A 24,030-nucleotide genomic window follows, 5' to 3' on the forward strand; every position below is an offset into this window, starting at 1 on the left:
GCAGAAAGTGGAGGAGAAGCATCCGGGAAGGCGCCGAACACCTCGAGTCTCTTCGCCGGGAGCAAGCGTAAGCCAAGCGCAGGCAGCGCAAGGAGCGCACGTCAACCCAAGCACCCCACCCACCCGCCCCTTCAACCACCGTCTGCCCCACCTGTGACAGAGACTGTAGGTCCCGCATTGGACTCATCAGTCACCTGTGAACTCATTTTTAATGTGGAAGCAAGTCATCCTCGGTTCCGAGGGACTGCCTAAGAAGAAGAAGCTATAATTGCAGTAAGACATCTTTAATAACAACAGAAAATGCTGGAAAAACTCAGCAGGTCAGGCAACATCCGTGGAGAGAAATTTGAGTTGACGTTTCGGGTCGAACCCTTCTTCAAAACTGGAAAGAAAAGAAACTAGATTGAAGGCAGGGCTGCGATCGGACAAAAGAATAAAAGAAACAAAAGAAGTAAAAGAGATTAGAAGCTAGACGAGATGGTAATAGGCTGAGATTAGGTGTAGTGTACTGGCAGGGCAAGAGATAGCTGCCAGGTGTGAGAGAGAAACAAAAGGAAAGGGGGGGGGGCAAAGGAGTGGAAAAATTACAAGAAAAAATGAAATAGGGGCCGAGGTTATGATCTGAAATTGTTGAACTCGATATTGAGTCCGGAAGGCTGCAGACTGCCTAATCGGAAGATGAGGTGCTGTTCCTCGAGTTTACGTTGAGCTTCCGTGGAACAGTACAAGAGGCCAAGGATGGTGAGGTCCGAGTGGGAATGGAGCGGTGAATTAAAATGACAGGCGACCGGAAGCTCGGGGTCACCCTTACGGACTGAACGGAGGTGTTCCGCTAAGCGGTCACCCAATCTGCGTTTGGTCTCCCCAATGTAGAGGAGACCGCATCGTGAGCAGCGAATACAGTATACTAGATTGCGAGAAGTACAAGTAAATCGCTGTTTCACCTGGAAGGGGTGTTTGGGGCCCTGGGCAGTGGGAAGGGGGGAGGTATAGGGGCAGGTGTTACATCTCCTCCGCTTGCACGGGAAGGTGCCAGGCGAAGGGGAAGGGCTGTTTGGGGTGATAGAGGAGTGGACTAGGGTGTCTCGGAGGGAGCGGTCCCTGCGGAATGCTGAAAGGGGAGGGGAGGGGAAGATACGTTTGGTGGTGGGATCACTTTGGAGGTAGCGGAAATGCCGAAGGATGATCCGTTGAATGTGGAGGTTGGTGGGGTGAAAGGTGAGGACAAGGGGAACCCTATCGTGGTTCCGGGAGGGAGGGGCAGGGGTGAGGGCAGAAGTGCGGGAGATAGAACTGACACGGTCGAGGGCAATATCAACCACGGTAGAGGGGAATCCTCGGTTGCAGAAAAAGGAAGACATGTCTGAAGCACTGGTGTGGAAGGTGGCATCGTCGGAGCAGATACGGCGGAGACGGAGAAACTGGGAGAATGGAATAGAGTCCTTACAGGAAGCGGGGTGGGAGGAAGTGTAGTCCAGGTAGCTGTGGGAGTCACAGAATCACAGAATCACAGAATCTACAGTGCAGATAGAGGCCATTTTGGCCCATCGAGCCTGCACCGACACATATCCCACCCTATCCCCGTAACCCCACGTATTTAATCCCCTAACACTAAGGGTCAATTTATCATAGCCAAATCAACCTAACCTGCACATCTTTGGACTGTGGGAGGAAACCGGAGCACCCGGAGGAAACCCACGCAGACACAGGGAGAATGTGCAAACTCCAGACAGACAGTGGGCTTGTAGTGAATATTGGTCGATAACCTATCCCCAGAGATGGAGACGGAGAAGTCGAGGAAGGGAAGGGAAGAGTCCGAGATGGACCATGTGAAGGTGAGGGAAGGGTGGAAATTGGAGGCAAAGTGAATGAAATTGTCAAGTTCGGGGCGAGAGCAGGAAACGGCACCGATACAGTCATCAATGTATTGGAAAAAGAGGTGAGGGAGCGGACCCGAGTAGGACTGGAACAAAGATTGTTCTTTACTCTTATACTCTGATCCTTTTGCAAAGGATAACATACCATTTGCTTTCTGTACCTACATGTGATTCCTGTACAAGGTCCCTCTGAACACCAACATTTCCCAGTCTTTCACCATTTAAAAAAACTCTTGCTTTTCCATTTTTCCTACCAAAGTGGATAACTTCACAATTCTTCACATCATGTTCCATCAGCTATGTTCTTGCCCACTTACTTAACTTGCCTATATCCCATGGCAGCCTCTTTGCATCCTCCTCACAACTTACTTTCCCGCCTAGCTTTGTATCGTGAGCGAACTTGAATACATTGCACTCGGAAGCGAGATAAGAGGACGAGGGCGAAAGGAATAGGAGATAAGAACATAAGAAATAGGAGCAGGAGTAGGCCGGTTGGCCCCTCGAGCCTGCTCCGCCATTCAATGAGATCATGGCTGATCTTCTACCTCATCTCCACTTTCCTGCACTATCCCCATATCCCTTGATTCCCTTAATATTCAAAAATCTATCGATCTCTGTCTTGAATATACTCAATGACTGAGCCTCCACAGCCCTCTGGGGCAGAGAATTCCAAAGATTCACCGCCTTCTAAGTGAAGAAATGTCTCCTCCTCTCAGACCTAAATGGCCGACCCCTTATTCTGAGACTGTGACCCCTGGTTCTAGACTCCCCAGCCAGGGGGAAACATCCTCCCTGCATCGACCCTGTCAAGCCCTGTAAGAATTTTGTATGTTTCAATGAGATCACCTCTCGTTCTTCTAAGCTCTAGAGAATATAGGCCTAGTCTACTCAATCTCTCCTCATAGGACAATCCCCCCATCCCAGGAACCAGTCTGGTGAACCTTCGTTGCACTCCCTCTGAGGCAAGTATATCCTTCCTTAGGTAAGGAGACCAAAACTGTTCACAATACTCCAGGTGTGGTCTCACCAGGGCCCTATATAATTGCAGTAAGACGTCTTTACTCTTATACTCAAATCCTCTTGTAATAAAGGCCAACATACCATTTGCTTTCCTAATTGCTTGCTGTACCTGCGTGTTAACTTTCAGTGATTTGTGTACAAGGACACCCACGTCCCTCTGAGCACCAACATTTCCCAATCTCTATTTAAAAAATACTCTGATTTTCTATTTTTCCTACCAAAGTGGATAACTTCACATTTCTCCACATTACATTCCATTTGCCATGTTCTTGCCCACTCACTTAGCCTGTCTATATCCCCCTTGAAGCCTCCTTGCATCCTCCTCACAACTTACATTCCCACCCAGCTTTGTATCATCAGCAAACTTGGATATATTACATTTAGTCCCCTCATCCAAATCATTGATATAGATTGTGAATAGCTGAGGCCCAAGCACTGATCCTTGCGGTACCCCACTAGTTACAGCCTGCCAACCTGAAAATGACCCGTTTATTCCTACTCTCTGTTTTCTGTCCGATAACCAATCCTCAATCCAGGCTAGCATATTTCCCCCAATCCCATGAGCCTTAATTTTGTTTAATAACCTCTTGTGGGGCACCTTATCGAATGCCTTCTGAAAATCCAAATACACCACATCCACTGGTTCCCCCTTATCTATTCTGCTCGTTACAACCTCAAAAAACTCCTAACAGATTTGTCAAACACGATTTCCCTTTAATAACCGTAAACTCGAGGAACAGCACCTCATCTTCCGATTAGGCAGTCTGCAGCCTTCCGGACTCAATATCGAGTTCAACAATTTCAGATCATAAGCTCGGCCCCCATTTCATTTTCTCTTGTAATTGTTCCACTCCTTTCCCCCCCCCCTTTTCCTTTTGTTTCTCTCTCACACCTGGCAGCTATCTTTTGCCCTGCCAGTACACTTTACACCTAATCCCAGCCTATTACTATCTCGTCTAGCTTCTAATCTCTTTTACTTCTTTTGTTTCTTTTATTCTTTTGTCCGATCGCAGCCCTGCCTCCGATCTAGTTTCTTTTCTTTCCAGTTTTGAAGAAGGGTCCGACCCGAAACGTCAACTCAAATTTCTCTCCACGGATGTTGCCTGACCTGCTGAGTTTTTCCAGCATTTTCTGTTGTTATTTCCCCTTAATAAATCCGTGTTGACTCTGCCCAATCCTATTATTATTTTCTAAGTGCCCTGTTACCACGTCCTTAACAATAGATTCTAGCATTTTCCCTACTACTGATGTCAAGCTAACTGGTCTGTAGTTCCCCGATTTCTCTCTCCCTCCTTTCTTAAATAGTGGGGTTACATTTGCTACCTTCCAATCCACGGGAACCGTTCTAGAATCTGTGGATTTTTGGAAAACGACAATGATGATACAGTAAATGAAGTAGGGATGGGAGGAGGCTCGTGTGGAGCATACACGTCGGCACGGACCAGTTGGGCCGAATGGCCTGTTTCTGTGCTGTAAATACTCCGTAACAATGTCACATCGAGGGGGGCGGGGCAGTCCCGAAGGCACGGAATACGCAGGCGCGCACCGCCGTCTGATGTCAGTTTTAAAAGTACAATTATTACAGTTGAAATATTTATTAATTCCGTTCATTTAATATATTCCAATTTATCAAACTGCGCCTTTAAATGGAACCTGCGTGGATTGGCGTGCGCAGACGACCAATGAGAGGAGACGTCAATCAGTTGGAGGAGCAGTCCTCCAACCAATTGCGGAGCGGAGAGGCAGTGACCTGCACTGGTAAAAGAAAGACTTGCATTTATATAGCGCCTTTCACGACCACCGGACGTCTCAAAGCGTTTTAGAAACATAGAAGATAGGCGCAGGAGTAGGCCGTTCGGCCCCTCGAGCCTGCTCCGCCATTCAATGAGATCATGGCTGATCATCCAAATTCAGTACCCGGTCCCTGCTTTCTCCCCATACCCCTTGATCCCTTTAGCCTTAAGAAATATATCTAACTCCTTCTTGAATATATTTAATGAATTGGCCTCAACTGCCTTCTGTGGTAGAGAATTCCACAGGTTCACCACTCTCTGGGTGAAGAAATTCCTCCTCATTTCTGTCCTAAATGGCTTACCCCTTATCCTTAGACTGTGACCCCTGGTTCTGGACTCCCCGACCATCGGGAACATCCGTCCAGCATCTAGTCTGTCCAGTCCTGTTAGAATTTTATAATGTTTCAATGAGATCCCCTCTCATTCTTCTAAACTCCAGCGAGTACAAGCCCAATCGACCCAAGCTCTCCTCATACGTCATTCCTGCCGTCCCAGGTATCAGTCTGGTGAATCTTCGCTGCACTCCCTCCATGGCAAGAACATCCTTCCTCAGATAAGGCGCCCAAAACTGCACACAATACTCAAGGTGTGGTCTCACCAAGGCCCTGTACAACTGCAGCAAGACATCCTTGTTCCTGTACTCGAACCCTCTCGCTACGAAGGCCAACATACCATTTGCCTTCTTAACCGCCTGCTGCACCTGCATGCTTACCTTCAGCGACTGGTGCACAAGGACACCCAGGTCTCGTTGCACTGCCCCTTCTCCCAATCTATTGCCGTTCAGATAATAATCTGCCTTCCTGTTTTTGCCACCAAAGTGGATAACCTCGCATTTATCCACATTATTATTATTCTGACCTCCGACAGCGGCAAGAAGCCGAGTCGTGGCAGTTTGGAGAACTACCCCCACTGACTAACTCGGCCACCGTGGGAGACTCGGACTCGGACACATTGCCGGTTATTGAGGTGTTGTTTTCGGAGTGAGAATTTTGCCGGTTAATAGAGAATTCCGGATATTTAGGTGCCGTTTAAACGAGAGTTTCCTGATAAGTACTTGTTGTAATGTAGGAAACGCGGCAGCCAACTGGCGCACAGCAAGCTCCCACAAACAGCAACGTGATCATGACTAGATCATCTGTTTTAGTGATGTTGATTGAGGGATAAATATTGGCCCCAGGGAGAACTCCCTCTGCTCTTCTTCGAAATAGTGCCATGGGATCTTTTATGTCCACCTGAGAGGGCAGACGGGGCCTCGGTTTAACATCTCATCCGAAAGACGGCACCTCCGACAGTGCGGCACTCCCTCAGCACTGCACTGGGAGTGTCAGCCGAGATTATTGTGCTCAAGTCTCTGGAGTGAGACTTGAACCCACAACCTTCTGACTCAGAGACGAGAGAGAGTGCTGCCCACTGACTAACATATCAAGACCTACTGACGATAGCAAAATACTGCGGATGCTGGAAATCCGAAATAACAACAGAAAACGCTGGAAAAACTCAGCAGGCCAGGCAACATCCGTGGAGAGAGAGACAGAGTTAACGTTTCAGGTCGAAACCCTTCGTCAAGACTGAAGAAGCACAGGAAATGAAACAGATTAAAAGGCCAGTTTGGGGGCTGGGAGAGAACAAAAGAGAAGTGAAGAGACATTAAGAGGTATTCAAAACGAGACGAGATGGTGATAGGATTAGTGGAGACAAAACACGGCTCTAGATTAGGTGTGAAATGCGCTGGCAGAATGGGAAACAGCTGCCATGTGGGAGAGAGAAAAAGGGGGGAGGGGGAAAGGGCCAAAACAAAGGTGTGGATAAAAAATATAAGTAAAAATGTAATAGGGGCCGAGGTTATGATCTGAAATTGTTGAACTCGATATTGAGTCCGGAAGGCTGTAAAGTGCCTAATCGGAAGATGAGGTGCTGTTCCTCGAGCTTACGCTGAGCTTCCGTGGAACAATGCAAGAGCCCGAGTACGGTGAGGTCCGAGTGGGAATGGAGCGGTGAATTAAAATGACAGGCGACCGGAAGCTCAGGGTCCCCCTTACGGACTGAACGGAGGTGTTCCGCAAAGCGGTCACCCAATCTGCGTTTGGTCTCCCCAATGTAGAGGAGACCGCATCGTGAGCAGCGAATACAGTATACTAGATTGCAAGAAGTACAAGTAAATCGCTGTTTCACCTGGAAGGGGTGTTTGGGGCCCTGGACAGTGGGAATAGGGGAGGCATAAGGGCAGGTGTTGCATCTCCTGTGCTTGCATGGGAAGGTGCCGGGCGAAGGGGAAGGGGTGCTGGGGGTGGTAGAGGAGTGGACTAGGGTGTCTCGGAGGGAGCGGTTCCCTACGGAATGCTGAAAGGGGAGGTGAGGGGAAGATGCATTTGGTGGTGGGATCACGTTGGAGGTGGCGGAAGTTGATCCGTTGAATGTGAAGGCTGGTGGGGTGAAAGGTGAGGACAAGGGAAACCCTATCGTGGTTCCGGGAGGGAGGAGCAGGGGTGAGGGCAGAAGTGCGGGGGATAGATCGGACACGGTCGCTCTCAGCTTCTGATGCTTTCTAAAGGTTAAAAGAAAACACGCTAACAATTGCAAGACTTGCTCTCTCAGCTTAATACGCTTTCTAAAGGTTAAAAAAGTTATGCAATGGGAATACTGTACTTTTTCTTTTACACTCACACATACATACCCAAAGTCTCTGTTTAAAAAAAACTCAATCTGCTTGAATAAAACTTTTGAATTTGTACTCTAGCCTCTCTTGAAATAATTCTGAAAAACAAATAAGCAGAAAATATTGGATTAGTACAACTAAGCGAACGGTATTTGTGCATCCTGGGAAATTAGGTACATTACGCAAGCTTAGACTGTGGAATCTAGTCACAGTTCTCGGCAGACTTGGGAATCCAGGTGCAAAGATCACTAAAATGTCAACAGAAAGTAAGCCAAAAGGCTAATGGATTGCTGGCCGTTATATCGAGAGGACTAGAGTACAAGGGGGTAGAAGTTATGCTGCAGCTGTACAAAACGCTGGTTAGGCCACACCTGGAGCACTGGGAGCAGTTCTGGGCACCACACCTTAGGAAGGATATACTGGCCTTGGAGGAAGTGCAGCGTAGGTTTACCAGAATGATACCCGGACTCCAAGGGTTAAATTACCAGGAGAGATTTTACACAAACTAGGGTTCTGTTCCCTGGAATTTAGAAGGTTGAGGGATGATCTGATCGAAGATTTCAAGATATTAACATAGAAACATAGAAGATAGGAGCAGGAGTACGCCATTCGGCCCCTCGAGCCTGCTCCGCCATTCAATGCGATCATGGCTGATCATCCAAATTCAGTACCCGGTCCGTGCTTTCTCCCCATACCCCTTTAGCCTTGAGAAATATATCCAACTCCTTCTTGAATATATTTAATGAATTGGCCTCAACTGTCTTCTGTGGTAGAGAATTCCACAGGTTCACCACTCCCTGGGTGAAAAAATTCCTCTTCATCTCTGTCCTAAATGGCTTACCCCTTATCCTTAGACTGTGACCCCTGGTTCTGGACTCCCCAACCATCGGGAACATCCTTCCTGCATCTAGTCTGTCTAGTCCTGTTAGAATTTTATAAGTTTCGATGAGATCCCCTCTCAATCTTCTAAACTCCAGTGAGTACAAGCCCAATCGACCCAATCTCTCCTCATACGTCATTCCTGCCATCCCAGGTATCAGTCTGGTGAATCTTCGCTGCACTCCCTCCATGGCAAGGACATCCTTCCTCAGATAAGGCGACCAAAACTGCACACAATACTCAAGGTGTGGTCTCACCAAGGCCCTGTACAACTGCAGCAAGACATCCTTGTTCCTGTACTCGAACCCTCTCGCTACGAAGGCCAACATACCATTTGCCTTCCTAACCGCCTGCTGCACCTGCATGCTTACCTTCAGCGACTGGTGCACAAGGACACCCAGGTCTCGTTGCACTGCCCCTTCTCCCAATCTATTTCCGTTCAGCTAATAATCTGTCTTCCTGTTTTTGCCACCAAAGTGGATAACCTCGCATTTATCCACGTTATATTGCATCTGCCATACATCTGCCCAATCATCCAACCTGTCCAAATCATCCTGGAGTTTCTCGGCATCCTCCTCACAGCACACACGCCCACCCAGCTTTGTGGGGGACAGATAGGGTAGATAGAGAGAAACTATTTCTGCTGGTTTGGGGATTCTAGACTAGGGGTCATAATCTAAAAATGAGAGCCAGACCTTTCAGGAGTGAAATTAGGAAACACTTCTACAGACAAAGGCCTAGAAATTCAGTAAGGCCCCGCCAGGTCTTCAGCGCCCAAAATTTAGCGCTCGCCCGGATTCCCGCAGCGCCCGCCTGAAATTCAGTTGCGACGGGCCAAGACGGAGGCGGGCGCTACTGCAGGGTTTGGCCGCCTCGCTTGGGGCGATGAAATTCTATTTCAGGCGTCCAGCTGCCGCTGCGCCACCCGATGCGGTGCGGCAGGCTGGGGTACTGCAGGCCTCCTCCTTCTCTTAAGGAGGAGCTGCCTGCAGCCGTGAGATCGCCGCTGGATTCCCCCGGCAAATGAGCCCGGCACCACGGAGAAGTGCCGGGCTTGCGGGAGTCAGACAACAATGCCACGGGGGGGTGGTGCAGAAGTCCGGGGAGGGAGGTGCGGCCATGCGGCCGCCGGGAAAGTGGCCGGCCGCCCCTCCACCTTTATGCGCCGGCCTCTCGGAGCTGCAAGGCCCCGTTTTCCAAACGTTGTTTGCGGCCGCTGCGGGCGAGGCGGCCGCAACTGAATTTGGCCCTCGGAACGGAATCGCGTTGGAACCGGGGTGCTGCGCACACCGATGATGTCATCGGTGCCGGCGCAGCGCTACCGGCTAATGCCGATGTTAGGGCCCTGTGGTAAACCACTGTTATAGTTATCACTGTATATTGTTCTCACTGTTCTCACTGTAACATCACTACACGAGGTCGCCTCTTGTCGCACTGTTATACCTGGGCTGACCACCTCCGACTCCGCCCATTACCTGCCCAGGTATAAAGGTAGCTGACTGGCTAGTATTCCTCCCTGTTGGATCGGATCACCCACGAGGGTGGGCTCTGTTATTTAGCCAATAAAAACCTTCAGTTACGTTCTTAACTCGTCGCCTTTTATTGGACTAATTGATAGGCATATCAATTTTATTGGCTAAATTTTAAAGATGTCTGATAATGAACAGCAACAGCAAGGAGCTCACCCAGCAGCACAGCAACAGCAGCCTCCAGACAACGGGCCACACCAGCCGGCTTGGCTGCAAGCCTTGAAACCACCATACCTGGATCTAAACCCACAGGCACCAAACGCAGCCCTCAACTTCAAACACTGGCTGGACTGCTTCGAATCCTACCTGGAAGAATCCGGCGCCCCGCAGAGATCCAAACTAAGACTTCTGAACGCCCAAGCGAGCCCGAGAGTATACGCACTCATACAGGACACGACTACGTACGAGGCCGCTATCAACCTACTGAAACAGCAGTACCGCAGCCCGGTAAATTACATGTACACCAGGCACCTCCTAAGATCCCGCCCGCAACAGCCAGGAGAGTCTGTAGCTGAATTTTTACGGGCGCTAAGAGCACTCGGCAGGAACTGTGACTTTAAAGCGGTGACGGCTGTTGAAAATACGGAAGATAATATCCGCGATGCCTTTGTGAAAGGCCTACGGTCCGACTACTCACGGCAAAGACTGCTTGAAGCTAAAGACCTCGACCTGGACAAAGCTGAAGCCCTCGCTCTCTCCCTGGAGGTGGCCCATCAGGACCAGGAGGCGTTTTCCAGGTACTGCTCGCGACCCTGGGACTCGGGCCCGACCCCTACCGCAATACCCTTCGCAGCGCCGCCCCCGGGACCTACCTCAGCGTCGGCGTCCCGGACCCGACCGGGCCCGCCACCCCCGGTACCGGCTCCGACATCGGGCACCCGCGATCGGGCCGCCGGCTGCTTCTTTTGCGGCCAGGAGAAGCACCCGAGGTCGCGCTGCCCAGCCAGGAACTCTACCTGCACAACCTGCAGGAAGAAAGGCCACTTCTCTAAGGCCTGCAGGAGCGGATCTTCAGAGGCCAGCAGTGCCTCATGCGAACTGTGGGGGCGGCCATCTTCTTTCACGGCAACTGAGGCCAGTATCCCCACACGTGAGTCATGGGGGCGGCCATCTTTGATCAAGGCAACCGACCCCAATAGTGCCTCATGTGAGTTATGGGGGCAGCCATCTTCTCCGCCATTTTGTCCTACCTCGTGGGAGACGCCATTTTACACACCACGCCCGACTGCCACCGGGCCCCCGGACCCGACGACCGCCTCGCCCGCAGACGACAACGACTCGCTTACCTACACGCTAGCCTCCGTCACTCTGGATCAAGCCCGCCCACACCACCTGTCCAAGTCGATGATGGACATCAAAGTAAACGGCCACGCCACGACCTGCCTGTTCGACAGCGGAAGCACGGAGAGCTTCATCCACCCAGACACGGTGAGCCACTACTCCCTCCCTGTCCTGCCAACGCGCAACCGAATCTCGATGGCATCGAGGTCCCACGCCACGGACATTAGCGGCTACTGTGCTGTGACCTTGTCGGTTAAGGGTACAGAGTATAAAAACTTTAAACTCCTCGTCCTCCCCCAGCTCTGCGCTGCCGTCCTACTAGGGCTGGACTTCCAATCCCACCTCCAAAGTGTAACCCTAGCATACGGTGGACCCCTCCCCCCACTCACAGTCGACAACCAGCGAAGGTTAAACCGCCCACCGCGTAACACCTGCAGCCTATCCACCCTCAAGGTGCCGCCACCTTCCCTGTTCGCTAACCTCACCCCCGACTGCAAACCCGTCGCTACCAAGAGCAGGCGGTACAGCGCTGGGGACAGAGCTTTCATTAGCTCTGAGGTGCAGCGTCTCCTGAAGGAGGGCATCATCGAGGGGAGCAACAGCCCCTGGCGTGCCCAGGTCGTGGTCGTTAAGACCGGCGATAAAAATCGCCTGGTCATCGACTACAGCCAGACCATAAACAGATACACCCAGCTGGACGCATACCCCCTTCCCCGCATATCTGACATGGTCAATCAGATTGCACAATACCGCGTATTCTCGACCATCGACCTTAAGTCGGCCTACCACCAACTCCCTATCCACCCCGAGGACCGCCAGTACACCGCCTTCGAGGCGAATGGGCGCCTATACCACTTCCTTAGGGTCCCCTTCGGTGTCACCAACGGGGTCTCGGTCTTCCAAAGGGAGATGGACCGGATGGTTGACCAGAACGGACTGCAGGCCACATTCCCCTACCTAGATAACGTCACCATCTGCGGCCGCGACCGGCAGGACCACGACGTGAATCTGGAGAAATTCCTCCGTACGGCCCAACGGCTGAACCTCACCTACAATAAGGAGAAATGCGTGTTTAACACAGCGCGCCTTGCCATCCTTGGCTGTGTAGTAGAGAACGGAGTCATCGGCCCCGACCCCGAAAGAATGCGCCCCCTCATGGAGCTACCCCTCCCCCACTGTCCAAAAGCACTTAGGAGAACCCTGGGGCTTTTCGCCTACTATGCCCAATGGGTACCCAATTATGCGGACAAAGCCAGACCCCTCCTGAAAACCACATCCTTCCCCCTCACGGAAGAGGCGTGCGCGGCCTTCTCCCTCATTAAGGGAGACATAGCCAAGGCCACAATGCACGCAGTGGATGAGTCAATCCCCTTCCAAGTGGAGAGCGATGCATCCGACTTCGCCCTAGCCGCTACCCTTAACCAGGAGGGTAGGCCGGTAGCCTTCTTCTCAAGGACCCTACAGGGCCCCGAGACCCGACACTCGTCGGTCGAGAAGGAAGCCCAGGCAATTGTGGAGGCAGTACGGCGCTGGAGGCACTACTTGGCAGGCAAACGATTTACCCTCCTCACCGACCAACGCTCGGTTGCCTTCATGTTTAATAACAAGCTGAGGGGCAAGATCAAGAACGACAAAATCTTGAGGTGGAGAATCGAGCTTTCCACCTATGATTATGAGATCTTGTACCGGCCCGGTAAACTGAACGACCCCCCTGATGCTCTTTCACGCATTACATGCGCCAGCGCGCAAAGTGATAGACTTCAGACCCTCCACAATGACCTCTGCCACCCCGGAGTCACCAGACTCTACCATTTCATTAAGGCCCGCAACCTGCCATACTCCATCGAGGAGGTCAGGACCATGACCAGGAACTGCCAGATCTGTGCTGAGTGCAAACCGCACTTCTATAAGCCGGACAGAGCAAGCCTGATCAAGGCCACCCGCCCCTTCGAGCGTCTGAGCATCGACTTCAAGGGGCCCCTACCGTCATCCGACCGTAATGTGTACTTCCTCAACATCGTTGATGAGTACTCCCGTTTCCCCTTTGCCTTCCCCTGCCCAGACATGACCAGTAACACGGTCATTAAATGCCTGAACAAACTCTTCGCCTTGTTCGGGTTCCCGAACTATATACATAGTGACCGGGGCGCCTCCTTCATGAGCGAGGAACTCCGTCAGTTCCTATTGGAGAGGGGTATTGCAGCAAGCAGGACCACCAGCTACAACCCCCGAGGGAACGGCCAGGTGGAAAGAGAGAACGCGACGGTATGGAAGGCCACCCTCTTAGCCTTAAAGTCTAAGGGCCTCCCAACCTCCCGCTGGCAAGAGGTCCTCCCGATTGCGCTGCACTCCATCCGGTCACTACTTTGCACTGCCATTAACACCACCCCCCATGCCCGAATGTTTGTCTTCCCCAGGAAGTCGACTACGGGAACCACCCTACCAACCTGGCTGACCTCTCCGGGACCCGTCTTGCTGCGAAAGCACGTGAGGGCCCATAAAACGGACCCCCTGGTCGAGAAGGTGAACCTCCTGCACGCCAACCCCCAGTACGCCTATGTGGCTTACCCAGACGGACGGGAGGACACTGTCTCCTTACGAGACCTCGCACCCTCACCCCCCCCTCCCAACCCCCCGAGTCCAGCCGAGGTAGACGGCATGCCGGAACCCCACGAGCCTTTGCCGACTACGCAGACACCAGCTTTAACACCGGATAATGTAACACCGCCGCTGCGACGATCGGAGAGGCTAACGAAGCCTCCGGACAGACTGACATACCAGAGCTGGTAATACACTTCACCCCGCCGGACTCTAATCTAAACAAGGGGTGAATGTGGTAAACCACTGTTATAGTTATCACTGTATATTGTTCTCACTGTTCTCACTGTAACATCACTACACGAGGTCGCCTCTTGTCGCACTGTTATACCTGGGCTGACCACCTCCGACTCCGCCCATTACCTGCCCAGGTATAAAGGTAGCTGACTGGCTAGTATTCCTCCCTGTTGGATCGGATCACCCACGAGGGTGGGCTCTGTTATTTAGCCAATAAAAACCTTCAGTTACGTTCTTAACTCGTCGCCTTTTATTGGACTAATTGATAGGCATATCAGGCCCAACTTAATTTCGGACACTAAAAAACTTCCGGCGCAACCCACTCTTTCGCCCCTAAGTGGGCGCAAACGCAACTGAATTTCTAGGCCAAAGGGTGGTAGAAGTTTGGAACTCTCTTCCGCAAACGGCAATTGATGCTGGATCAATTGTTAAATTTAAATCTGATATTGATAGATTTTTGTCAACCAAAGATATTAAGGAATATGGAGTTAGGTCTCAGATCAGCCATGATCTCATTGAATGGCGGAACAGGCTCGAGGGGCTGAATGGCCTCCTCCTGTTCCTATGGGCAAAAATAACAATTTATATTTATAGAACGCCTTTAACCTAGTAAACCGTCCCGAGGTGCTCCACAGGAGTGTTATAAATTTGACACCGAGCCACGTAAGGAGAAATTAAGGCAGATGACCAAAAGCTTGGTCAAAGAGGTTGGTTTTAAGGAGCGTCTTAAAGGAGGAGAGGTAGCGAGGCGGAGAGGTTTAGGCAGGGAATTCCAGAGCTTAGGGCCTTGGCATAGAAACATAGAAGATAGGAGCAGGAGTAGGCCATTCGACCCCTCGAGCCTGCTCCGCGATTTAATGAGATCATGGCTGATCATCCAAATTCAGTACCCTATCCCTGCCTTCTCCCCATATCCCTTGATCCCTTTAGCCTTAAGAAATATATCCAACTCCTTCTTGAATATATTTAATGAATTGGCCTCAACTGCCTTCTGTGGTAGAGAGTTCCACAGGTTCACCACTCTCTGGGTGAAGAAATTCCTCCTCATCTCTGTCCTAAATGGCCTACCCCTTATCTTTAGACTGTGACCCCTGGTTCTGGACTCCCCCGCCATCGGGAACATCCTTCCTGCCTCTAGTCTGTCTAGTCCTGTTAGAATTTTGTAAGTTTCAATGAGGAGAGAGAGGTAGAGAGGCGGAGAGGTTTAGGGAGGGAATTCCAGATGAAGGCACGTCTGCCAATAGTTGAGTGATTATAATCAGGGATGCTCAAGAGGCCAGAGGAATGCAGCTATCTTGGAGGGTTGTGGGGCTGGAGGAGATTACAGAGATAAGGAGGGGCGAGGGCCATGGAGGGATTTGAACACAAGGATGAGAATTTGAAAATCGAGGCGTTGCTTAACCGGGAGCCAATGTAGGTCAGCGAGCACAGGGGATGATGGGCGAACAAGACTTGATGCTAGCCCCGGCTTCTGTATGAGGCCGAGGACTTTAATGAAATAAACTTAAAACACAATGGCCTAGAAAATCACTTTGGGGCGGCCAGCTCGCTCGCGCCCAAAAGTTAACGCTGGGCGGGGAGCCATTAGCGATCGTCAGATATTCAGTGTTTGCGCCCCAATTCGGAACCGGGCGCTATACCAGGGTGTGCCCGCCTCCGCTTGGGGCGCTGACACTGAATTTCAGCGCTCTTGGCGCCGCTGCGCCAGCCGCTGCGGAGCGGCAGGCTGCGGTACTGCAGGCCTCCTCCTTCTCTTAAGGGGGAGCTGCCTGCAACGGGGAGATCGCCGCTGGAGAGTGCCGTCAAATGAGCCCGGCACCACGGAGAAGTGCCGGGCTCGCGGAAAGCAGCCGGCAATGCCGCGGGGGGGGGGGGGCGGGTGGAGGAGGCCGGGGAAGGAGGTGCGGGCAGGCGGCCGCCGAAAAAGCGGCCGGCCGCACCTTCCCCTTTTAAAGCGCCCCACTAAGGCTACAGCACGGCCCCGTTTTCTGGTCGCTGTTTGCGGCCGCTTCGGAGGAGGCGGCCGCTACTAAATATGGGGATCGCGCCGGTTTCGGGGCGGAACCGGGGCACTGCGCACACCGATGACGTCATCGGTGCCGGCGCAGCGCTAACGGCTACCGCCGCCAATACCGCTGCGCTGAATATCAGCGCAAACTCATTTTTGGCGCAGAAGCCCTCTTTAGGCGGTAACTGGCCACAAAGCTGGCAGCGCCTTAATGAATTTCTAGGCCAAGATAAATTAAATATAAAGTAAATAGTACAATTTTAAAGGGGGGGGGGGCAGGAACAGAAAGACCTGGGGGGTTCACAGGCACACCACACTGATACCTAGGATGGCAGAAATGGCGTATGAGGAGAGATTGGGTCGATTGGGCTTATATTCGCTGGAGTTTAGAAGAATGAGAGGGGATCTCATTGAAACGTATAAAATTCTAACAGGACTGGACAGACTAGATGCAGGAAGGATGTTCCCGATGGTCGGGGAGTCCAGAACCAGGGGTCACAGTCTAAGGATAAGGGGTAAGCCATTTAGGACAGAGATGAGGAGGAATTTCTTCAGCCAGTGAGTGGTGAACCTGTGGAATTCTCTACCACAGAAGACAGTGGAGGCCAATTCATTAACTATATTCAAGAAGGAGATGGATATATTTCTTCAGGCTAAAGGGATCAAGGGATATGGGGAGAAGGCAGGGACAGGGTACTGAATTTGGATGAGCAGCCATGATCTCATTAAATGGCGGAACAAGCTCGAGGGGCCGAATGGCCAACTCCTGCTCCTATCTTCTATGTTTCTAAACCTTTGAAAGTGGCAGGATAGGTTGAGAAATATGTCAAAAAAGCACATGGGATCCTTGGCTTTCTTCGACAACACCTCCCGAACCCGCGACCTCCACCGCCTAGAAGGACAAGGGCAGCAGGCACATGGGAACACCATCACCTCCAAGTTCCCCTCCAAGTCACACACACACCATCCTGACTTGGACATATATCGCCGATCCTTCATGGTCGCGGGATCAAAATCCTGGAACTCCCTCCCTAACAGCACTGTGGGAGTACCTTCACCAAACGGACTGCAGCGGTTCAAGGCGGCGGCTCACCACCACCTTCTCAAAGGGCAATTAGGGGCGTGCAATAAATGCCAGCCTCGCCAGCAACGCCCACATCCCAGGAACAAATAAAAAATAAATAAACAAGGGGCATAGAGTACAAAAGTTATTGATAAACCTTTATACAAACACCGATTAGGCCTCAGCTGGAGTATTGTGTCCAATTCCGGGCAGCACACTTTAGCAAGGACTTCAAGATCTTGGAGAGGATGCGGGTATCAGTAGATGAGGGACTTCAGTGGCGTGGAGAGACAGCAGAAAATGGGATTGTTCTCCTTCGAACAGAGAAGGTTAAAGGGGAGATTTAATCGAGGTGTTCAAAATCATGAAGGGCTTTGATAAGAGTAGATAAGGAGGAACTGTTTCCAGTGGCAGGAGGGTCGGTATGCAAAGGACAGCGTGATTTGGACAGGTTGGGTGATTGGGCAGATGCATGGCAGATGCAATATAACGTGGATAAATGCGAGGTTATCCACTTTGGTGGCAAAAACAGGAAGGCAGATTATTATATGAATGGCAATAGATTGGGAGAAGGGGAAGTGCAACGAGACCTGGGTGTCCTTGTGCACCAGTCGCTGAAGGTAAGCATGCAGGTGCAGCAGGCGGTTAAGAAGGCAAATGGTATGTTGGCCTTCGTAGCGAGAGGGTTCGAGTACAGGAACAAGGATGTCTTGCTGCAGTTGTACAGGGCCTTGGTGAGACCACATCTTGAGTATTGTGTGCAGTTTTGGTCACCTTAACTGAGGAAGAATGTTCTTGCCATGGAGGGAGTGCAGCGAAGATTCACCAGGCTGATACCTGGGATGGCAGGAATGACGTATGAGGAGAGATTGGGTCGATTGGGCTTATATGCGCTGGAGTTTAGAAGAATGAGAGGGGATCTCATTGAAACTTATAAAATTCTAACAGTACTAGACAGACTAGATGCAGGAAGGATGTTCCCGATGACGGGGAGTCCAGAACCAGGGGTCACAGTCTAAGGATAAAGGGTAAGCCATTTAGGACTGAGGTGAGGAGGAATTTCTTCACCCAGAGAGTGGTGAACCTGTGGAATTCTCTACCACAGAAGGCAGTTGAGGCCAATTCATTAAATATATTCAAGGAGTTGGATATATTTCTTAAGGCTAAAGAGATCAAGGGATATGGGGAGAAGGCAGGGACAGGGTACTGAATTTGGATGATCAGCCATGAGATCATTAAATGGCAGAACAGGCTCGAGGGGCCGAATGGCCTACTCCTGCTCCTATCTTCTATGTTTCTATGTTAAAACTCTAGTTAGGCCACAGCTAGAATACTGCGTGCCGTTCTGGTCACCACATTACAGGATGTGATTGCACTGGAGCGGGGTGCAGAGGAGATTTACGAGGATGTTGCCTGGGCTGGGGAATTTTAGCTATAAGCCGAGGTGGCTGGGGTTGTTTTCTTTGGAACAGAGGAGGCTGAGGGGAGACCTAATTGAGGTGTATAAAATTATGAGGGGCCTAGATAGAGTGGATAGGAAGGACATATTTCCCTTAGCAGAAGGGTCAATAACCAGGGGGCATAGATTGTAAGTAATTGGTCGGAGGTTTAGGGGGAGTTGAGGAGACATTGTTTCACCCAGAGGGTGGTGGGGGTCTGGAACTCACTGCCTGAAAGGGTGGTAGAGGCAGAGACTCTCATCACATTTAAAAAGTACTTGGATATGCACTTGAAGTGCCGGAACCTACAAGGCTACGGACCAAGTGCTGGAAAGTGGGATTAGGGAGGATAGCTCTTTGTCGGCCGGCACAGACAAGATGGGCCGAATGGCCTCCTTCTGTGCTGTAAATTTCTATGATTCTAAGCCACAGGTTTAAGGCAATTGGCAAAAGAACCAAAGGTGAGATGAGAAGATTTTGATCACGCAGCGAGACGTGATGATCTGGAATGCACTGGAAACAAGTCAATAAATCCCTGAAGGCAGCAGGGCAGGTAGATAAGGTGGTTTAAAAGGCATATAGGATACTTGCCTTCATTAGCCGAGGCATAGAATATAAGAGCAGGGAGGTTATGATGGAGCTGTACAAAACGCTGGTGAGGCCACAGCTGGAGTACTGTTTGCAGTTCTGGTCGCCACGCTATAGGAAGGATGTGATTGCATTGGAGAGGGTGCAGAGGAGATTCACCAGGATGTTACCTGGGCTGGAGCGCTTCTGCTATGAAGAGAGACTGGACAGGCTGGGGTTGTTTTCCTTAGAGCAGAGAAGGCGGAGGGGGGACCTGATTGAGGTGTACAAAATTATATGGGGCATAGATAGGGGAGATAGAAAGGAACTTTTCCCCTTAGTAGAGGGGTCAATAACAAGGGGGCATAGATTCAAGGTAAGGGGCGGGAGGTTTAGAGGGGATTTGAGGAAAAACATTTTCACCCAGAGGGTGGTTGGAATCTGGAACTTACTGCCTGACAGGGTGGGAAACATAGAAGATAGGAGCAGGAGTAGGCCATTCGGCCCCTCGAGCCTGCTCCGCCATTCAATGAGATCATGGCTGATCATCCAAATTCAGTACCCTGTCTGCCTTCTCCCCATATCCCTTGATCCCTTTAGCCTTAAGAAATATATCCAACTCCTTCTTGAATATATTTAATTAATTGGCCTCAACTGCCTTCTGTGGTAGAGAATTCCACAGGTTCACCAATCTCTGGGTGAAGAAATTCCTCCTCATCTCTGTCCTAAATAGCTTACCCCTTATCTTTAAGCTGTGACCCCTGGTTCTGGACTCCCCGACCATTGGGAACATCCTTCCTGCATCTAGTCTGTCTAGTCCTGTTAGAATTTTATAAGTTTCAATGAGATCCCCTCTCATTCTTCTAAACTCCAGCAAGTATTAGCCCAATCGACCCAATCTCGCCTCATACGTCATTCCTGACATCCCAGGTATCAGTCTGGTGAATCTTCGCTGCACTCTCTCCATGGCAAGAACATCCTTCCTCAGATAAGGCGACCAAAACTGCACACAATACTCAAGGTGTGGTCTCACCAAGGCCCTGTACAACTGCAGCAAGACATCCTTGTTCCTGTACTCGAACCCTCTCGCTACAAAGGCCAGGAACCCTCACAACATTCAAGATGCATTTAGATGAGCACTTGAAATGCCATAGCATACAAGGCTACGGACCAAGTGCTGGAAAATAGGATTAGAATAGACAGGGCTTGATGGCCGGCGCGGACGCGATGGGCCGAAGGGCCTCTTTCTGTGCTGTATAACTCTATGTCTCTGTAATAATAACCTTCAATTTGAATTGGATAAGTACTTGAAAGGAGACATTTTGCAAGGCTACGGGGAAAGGGCGGCGGGGGGGGGGGGTACTAATTGGACAGCTCTATCAAAGAGCCGGCGCGGACACGATGGGACGGAGGGCCTCCAGCCGAGGACACAGACTGAAGCTAATTGGCAAAAGAACCGGGGTGGGGGGTAGAGGGTAAAGGGGGAAATGAGATGAGGAGACACCAGAGGCCGCCCTTCCAGTCCCCCTAAGCTCTCCCAACCCGGCAAACAAACAACATGCTGACAAGACGGCGAGTTCTGGCTAAACTGTCAAGGTCAAGTTTATTAAGAAACCGAAAATAATACAGAAGCAAAAATGGACCAATTAGCAGAAGTAGTGGAGCCGCTCCAGAGTAACTTGGAAAGTGTCTCGGAAACAATTAAGAGTTCCAAACGCTCGCGAGTCTCTCTTCGATAAACTTTGAAAGACGAGTCTTTTCCGTGGCCCCCGCCCGCACCCTCCTCCTTCCGATAGTGTCAAATAGGGAGACTGAGGAAATGTTTTTCGTTACCTTTTTAGAGAGCCTGGGTCCCCTGCTGTTGGGGGGGATCTTTGATCGTGACTCCTTTCTTCTTGAAGCGGTACTTCAGTTGGCTGCGGGCCGCTTTCAGGAGCTCTGGCGAGTTCCTGACATACTCGTAGAAGTCAGCGCAGGACATGCTGAAGTTCAGCTGCACCTGCAGCTCGGCCTTGACCAGCCCCTCGCTCAGCCGGTTGCGCTCCTTGCTCCAGAGCTGGGTCATGAGCCGGAAGACCCGCTCGCAGTAGCCGTTGGAGACAGGGATGGAGAGAACGAAGGAGACCAGCTGGAAGAGCTGGCTGCTCTCGTCGGCGGGCAGCTGCTTGAAGACCGCCACCCAGCGCTGGTCCACCCGCTGCTCCTGGGCGACGGCCTGGGCCCGCACCCGGTGCAGGGCGCAGTAGTCGTCGTAGAGCTTGTCCAGGTCCAGGTCCAGGCCCAGGCCCCGGGCGAGCGTCTCCACCTCGGCCCACCTCACCTCCCGGTCCAGCGACAGCGCCGCCATCTGCTTGTAGACCGACGCCTCAAAGTCGTAGCGCTGCCGCAGGAAGTCGACGCAGCGGGCGAGGGCCGCGCCCGCCTCCTCCTCGAAGCGGCGCCGCTCGTCGGGCGGCAGGGTGGGCAGCAGGGCCTGGGCCGACTGCCCGTAGAAGCGGTCCTCCCTCCGCCGCTGCAGCTTGGCCAGCAGGGCGCCCAGCACCCGGTCCAGCTCGGTGCAGGTGGCTTCCGGGCGCTCCAGCTTCGCCAGGGCCTGGTGGAAGGCCCCCATCAGGTGGTGGGCGAAGTGGACGTAGCAGAGGGGCCAGGCCTCCCGCCGGCCGAAGGCCTGCCACACCACGCCGGCGCAGTCCTCCTCGCCGGCCGCCAGGAAGTGGGCCTGGAGCGCGGCCCAGCCCTGCACCACCTGGCCCAGGGCCGGCAGCAGCGAGAGCCAGCGCACCGGCGCCCGGCGCAACAGCTCCTTGTACTCCAGCTCCAGGAAGGCGAAGAAGCCGCGCAGGGCGGGCGGGGTGCGCTCGGCGCTGCAGGCGGCCGAGGCGGAGGCGGCGGACAGCTCGCCACAGACCTTCAGCACCAGCCACTCCACGTCGAAGCTCAGCGCCTTCAGCCCCCGGCGCACGCAGTCGTGCAGCAGCCGGCAGCGGCAGCTGACCTGCAGCAGGGAGCCGTGCAGCGCCCGCAGCCGGCGGCAGGCCGCCCCGTGCTTGGCCACGTCCGCCGGGGCCACGTCGGCGATGTAGGCCGAGACGCAGCCCGCGTCCAGCCGGTTGGCCCGCAGGATGCCGGACAGGCGCGAGGCGATGGCCTGGCCTGCCCGGTCCGCCCCCTCCTCCTCCCCGACCCCCACGTCCTCCTCCTCCCCGCGGTAACAGTCCAGCAGGCCATGCCCCAGGCCCCGGGCTCGGTCGAAGTAGCGCACGGCCAGCGGGAAGTAGTTGCGGCCGCCCCGGTTGGAGGCGTCGGTGGCCAGGGAGAAATAGCCGGCCTGCCGCAGCTCCCCGACCAGCAGCTCCCGCGCCCGGGGGGCCAGCACGTTCTCGGTCAGGCTGGCCGCCTTGGTGCGGCCGCAAGACACCGGCCGGGAGGAGGAGCAGGAGGAGGAGGAGGAGGGGGAGGCCTCCTGGGGCTCCGAGCTCCTCCGCAGCAGCAGCTGGTTGCTGCAGTCCAGGCTGGAGTAGCTGAGGTGGTGGGTCACGCCCCGGTAGATCTCGGCCAGCTCCGCCGCGGTGGCCTGGTCCTCCTGGGCCTCGCCCTGCCGCGGAGGAGGAGGTGGAGGTGGGGGGTCCGGCGGAGGGGGGCGCCCCCGGTTCCTCACCGCCTCCTTGTGGCGGCTGCAGCCGGCGTGCCCGCTGATGGCCCGCCGCCCCTCGTACTTGATGGAGAAGGCCTGGCGGCAGAGCAGGCACTGGGCCGTCGAAGCGTCCACCTTGCGCAGCCAGGGCCGGTACTCGGGGTGCTGGGCGCACCAGTTGTCGTTGTAGGTGCAGTAGTACTTCCGCCGCTTGGCGCCCGAGCCAGGCCCGGCCCCCGGGGCGCCTCCTCCTCCGCCTCCCACCGTCACCATCACCACATCCGGCCCCACCAGCTTCTCCATCCGACACTCGCCCAGCCCCGGGCCCCCTGCAAAGACAAGGAACCGACGTTTAGTTATAGGAGGGACAGGAGGCCATTCATAGAAACATAGAAGATAGGAGCAGGAGTAGGCCATTCGGCCCTTCGAGCCTGCTCCGCCATTCAATGAGATCATGGCTGATCATCCAAATTCAGTACCCTGTCCCTGCATTCTCCCCATATCCCTTGATCCCTTTAGCCCTCAAGAAATACATCCAACTCCTTCTTGAATATATTTAATGAATTTGCCTCTACTGCCTTCTGTGGTAGAGAATTCCACAGGTTCACCACTCTCTGAGTGGAGAAATTCTTCCTCATCTCTGTCCTAAATGGCTTACCCCTTATCCTTAGACTGTGACCCCTGGTTCTGGACTCCCCGCCATCGGGAACATCCTTCCTGCATCCAGCCTGTCCAGTCCTGGCAGAATTTTATAAGTTTCGATGAGATCCCCTCTCATTCTTCTAAACTCCAGCGAGTACAAGCCCAATCGACCCAATCTCTCCTCATACGTCATTCCTGCCATCCCAGGTATCAGCCTGGTGAATCTTCGCTGCACTCCCTCCATGGCAAGAACGTCCTTCCTCAGATAAGGCGACCAAAACTGCACACAATACTCAAGGTGCGGTCTCACCAAGGCCCTGTACAACTGCAGCAAGACATTCTTGTTCCTGTACTCAAACCCTCTCACTACGAAGGCCAACATACCATTTGCCTTCTTAACTGCCTGCTGCACCTGCATGCTTACCTTCAGCGACTGGTGCACAAGAACACCCAGGTCTCGTTGCACTTCCCCTTCTCCCAATCTACTGCCGTTCAGATAATAATCTGCCTTCCTGTTTTTGCCACCAAAGTGGATAACCTCACATTTATCCACGTTACATTGCATCTGCCATGTTTCTGCCCAATCACCCAACCTGTCCAAATCATACTGGAGTTTCTCTGCATCCTCCTCACAGCACACACGCCAACCCAGCTTTGTGTCGTCTGCAAACATTCAGCACCTCTCGTAGAGAGAGGAGGCCATTCAGCATCTCTCGTAGGGGCAGGAGGCCATTCAGCCCCTCTCACAGGGACAGGAGGAGGTCATTCAGCCCCACTCACAGGGACAGGAGGAGGCCATTCAGCCCC

At 52.7% G+C, this 24,030-nt stretch overlaps 1 protein-coding gene across 3 annotated transcripts in view; it reads right to left on the reverse strand.

Moving 5' to 3' along the window:
* Nucleotides 1-274: 274 nt before the first annotated feature.
* The window catches only part of LOC147117928 (uncharacterized), a 58,522-nt gene continuing 34,766 nt past the window's right edge, over nucleotides 275-24,030 (reverse strand). For 2 of the 3 annotated variants that reach the window (XM_085984263.1, XM_085984262.1), the window contains one exon: nucleotides 20,525-22,910. In XM_085984263.1, coding sequence (XP_085840389.1) covers nucleotides 20,785-22,884 — 2,100 coding nt within the window. In that variant the 5' untranslated portion in view covers nucleotides 22,885-22,910 and the 3' untranslated portion in view covers nucleotides 20,525-20,784. Of the gene's footprint in view, nucleotides 383-7,364; nucleotides 7,445-20,524; nucleotides 22,911-24,030 lie in introns of those variants that run through there. The other variant, XR_015077885.1, reaches the window with a different exon arrangement.

This window comes from Somniosus microcephalus, chromosome 4, assembly GCF_052327205.1.
Source record: "Somniosus microcephalus isolate GS21.2 chromosome 4, FLI_Smic_1.0, whole genome shotgun sequence".
NCBI lineage: Eukaryota > Metazoa > Chordata > Chondrichthyes > Squaliformes > Somniosidae > Somniosus > Somniosus microcephalus.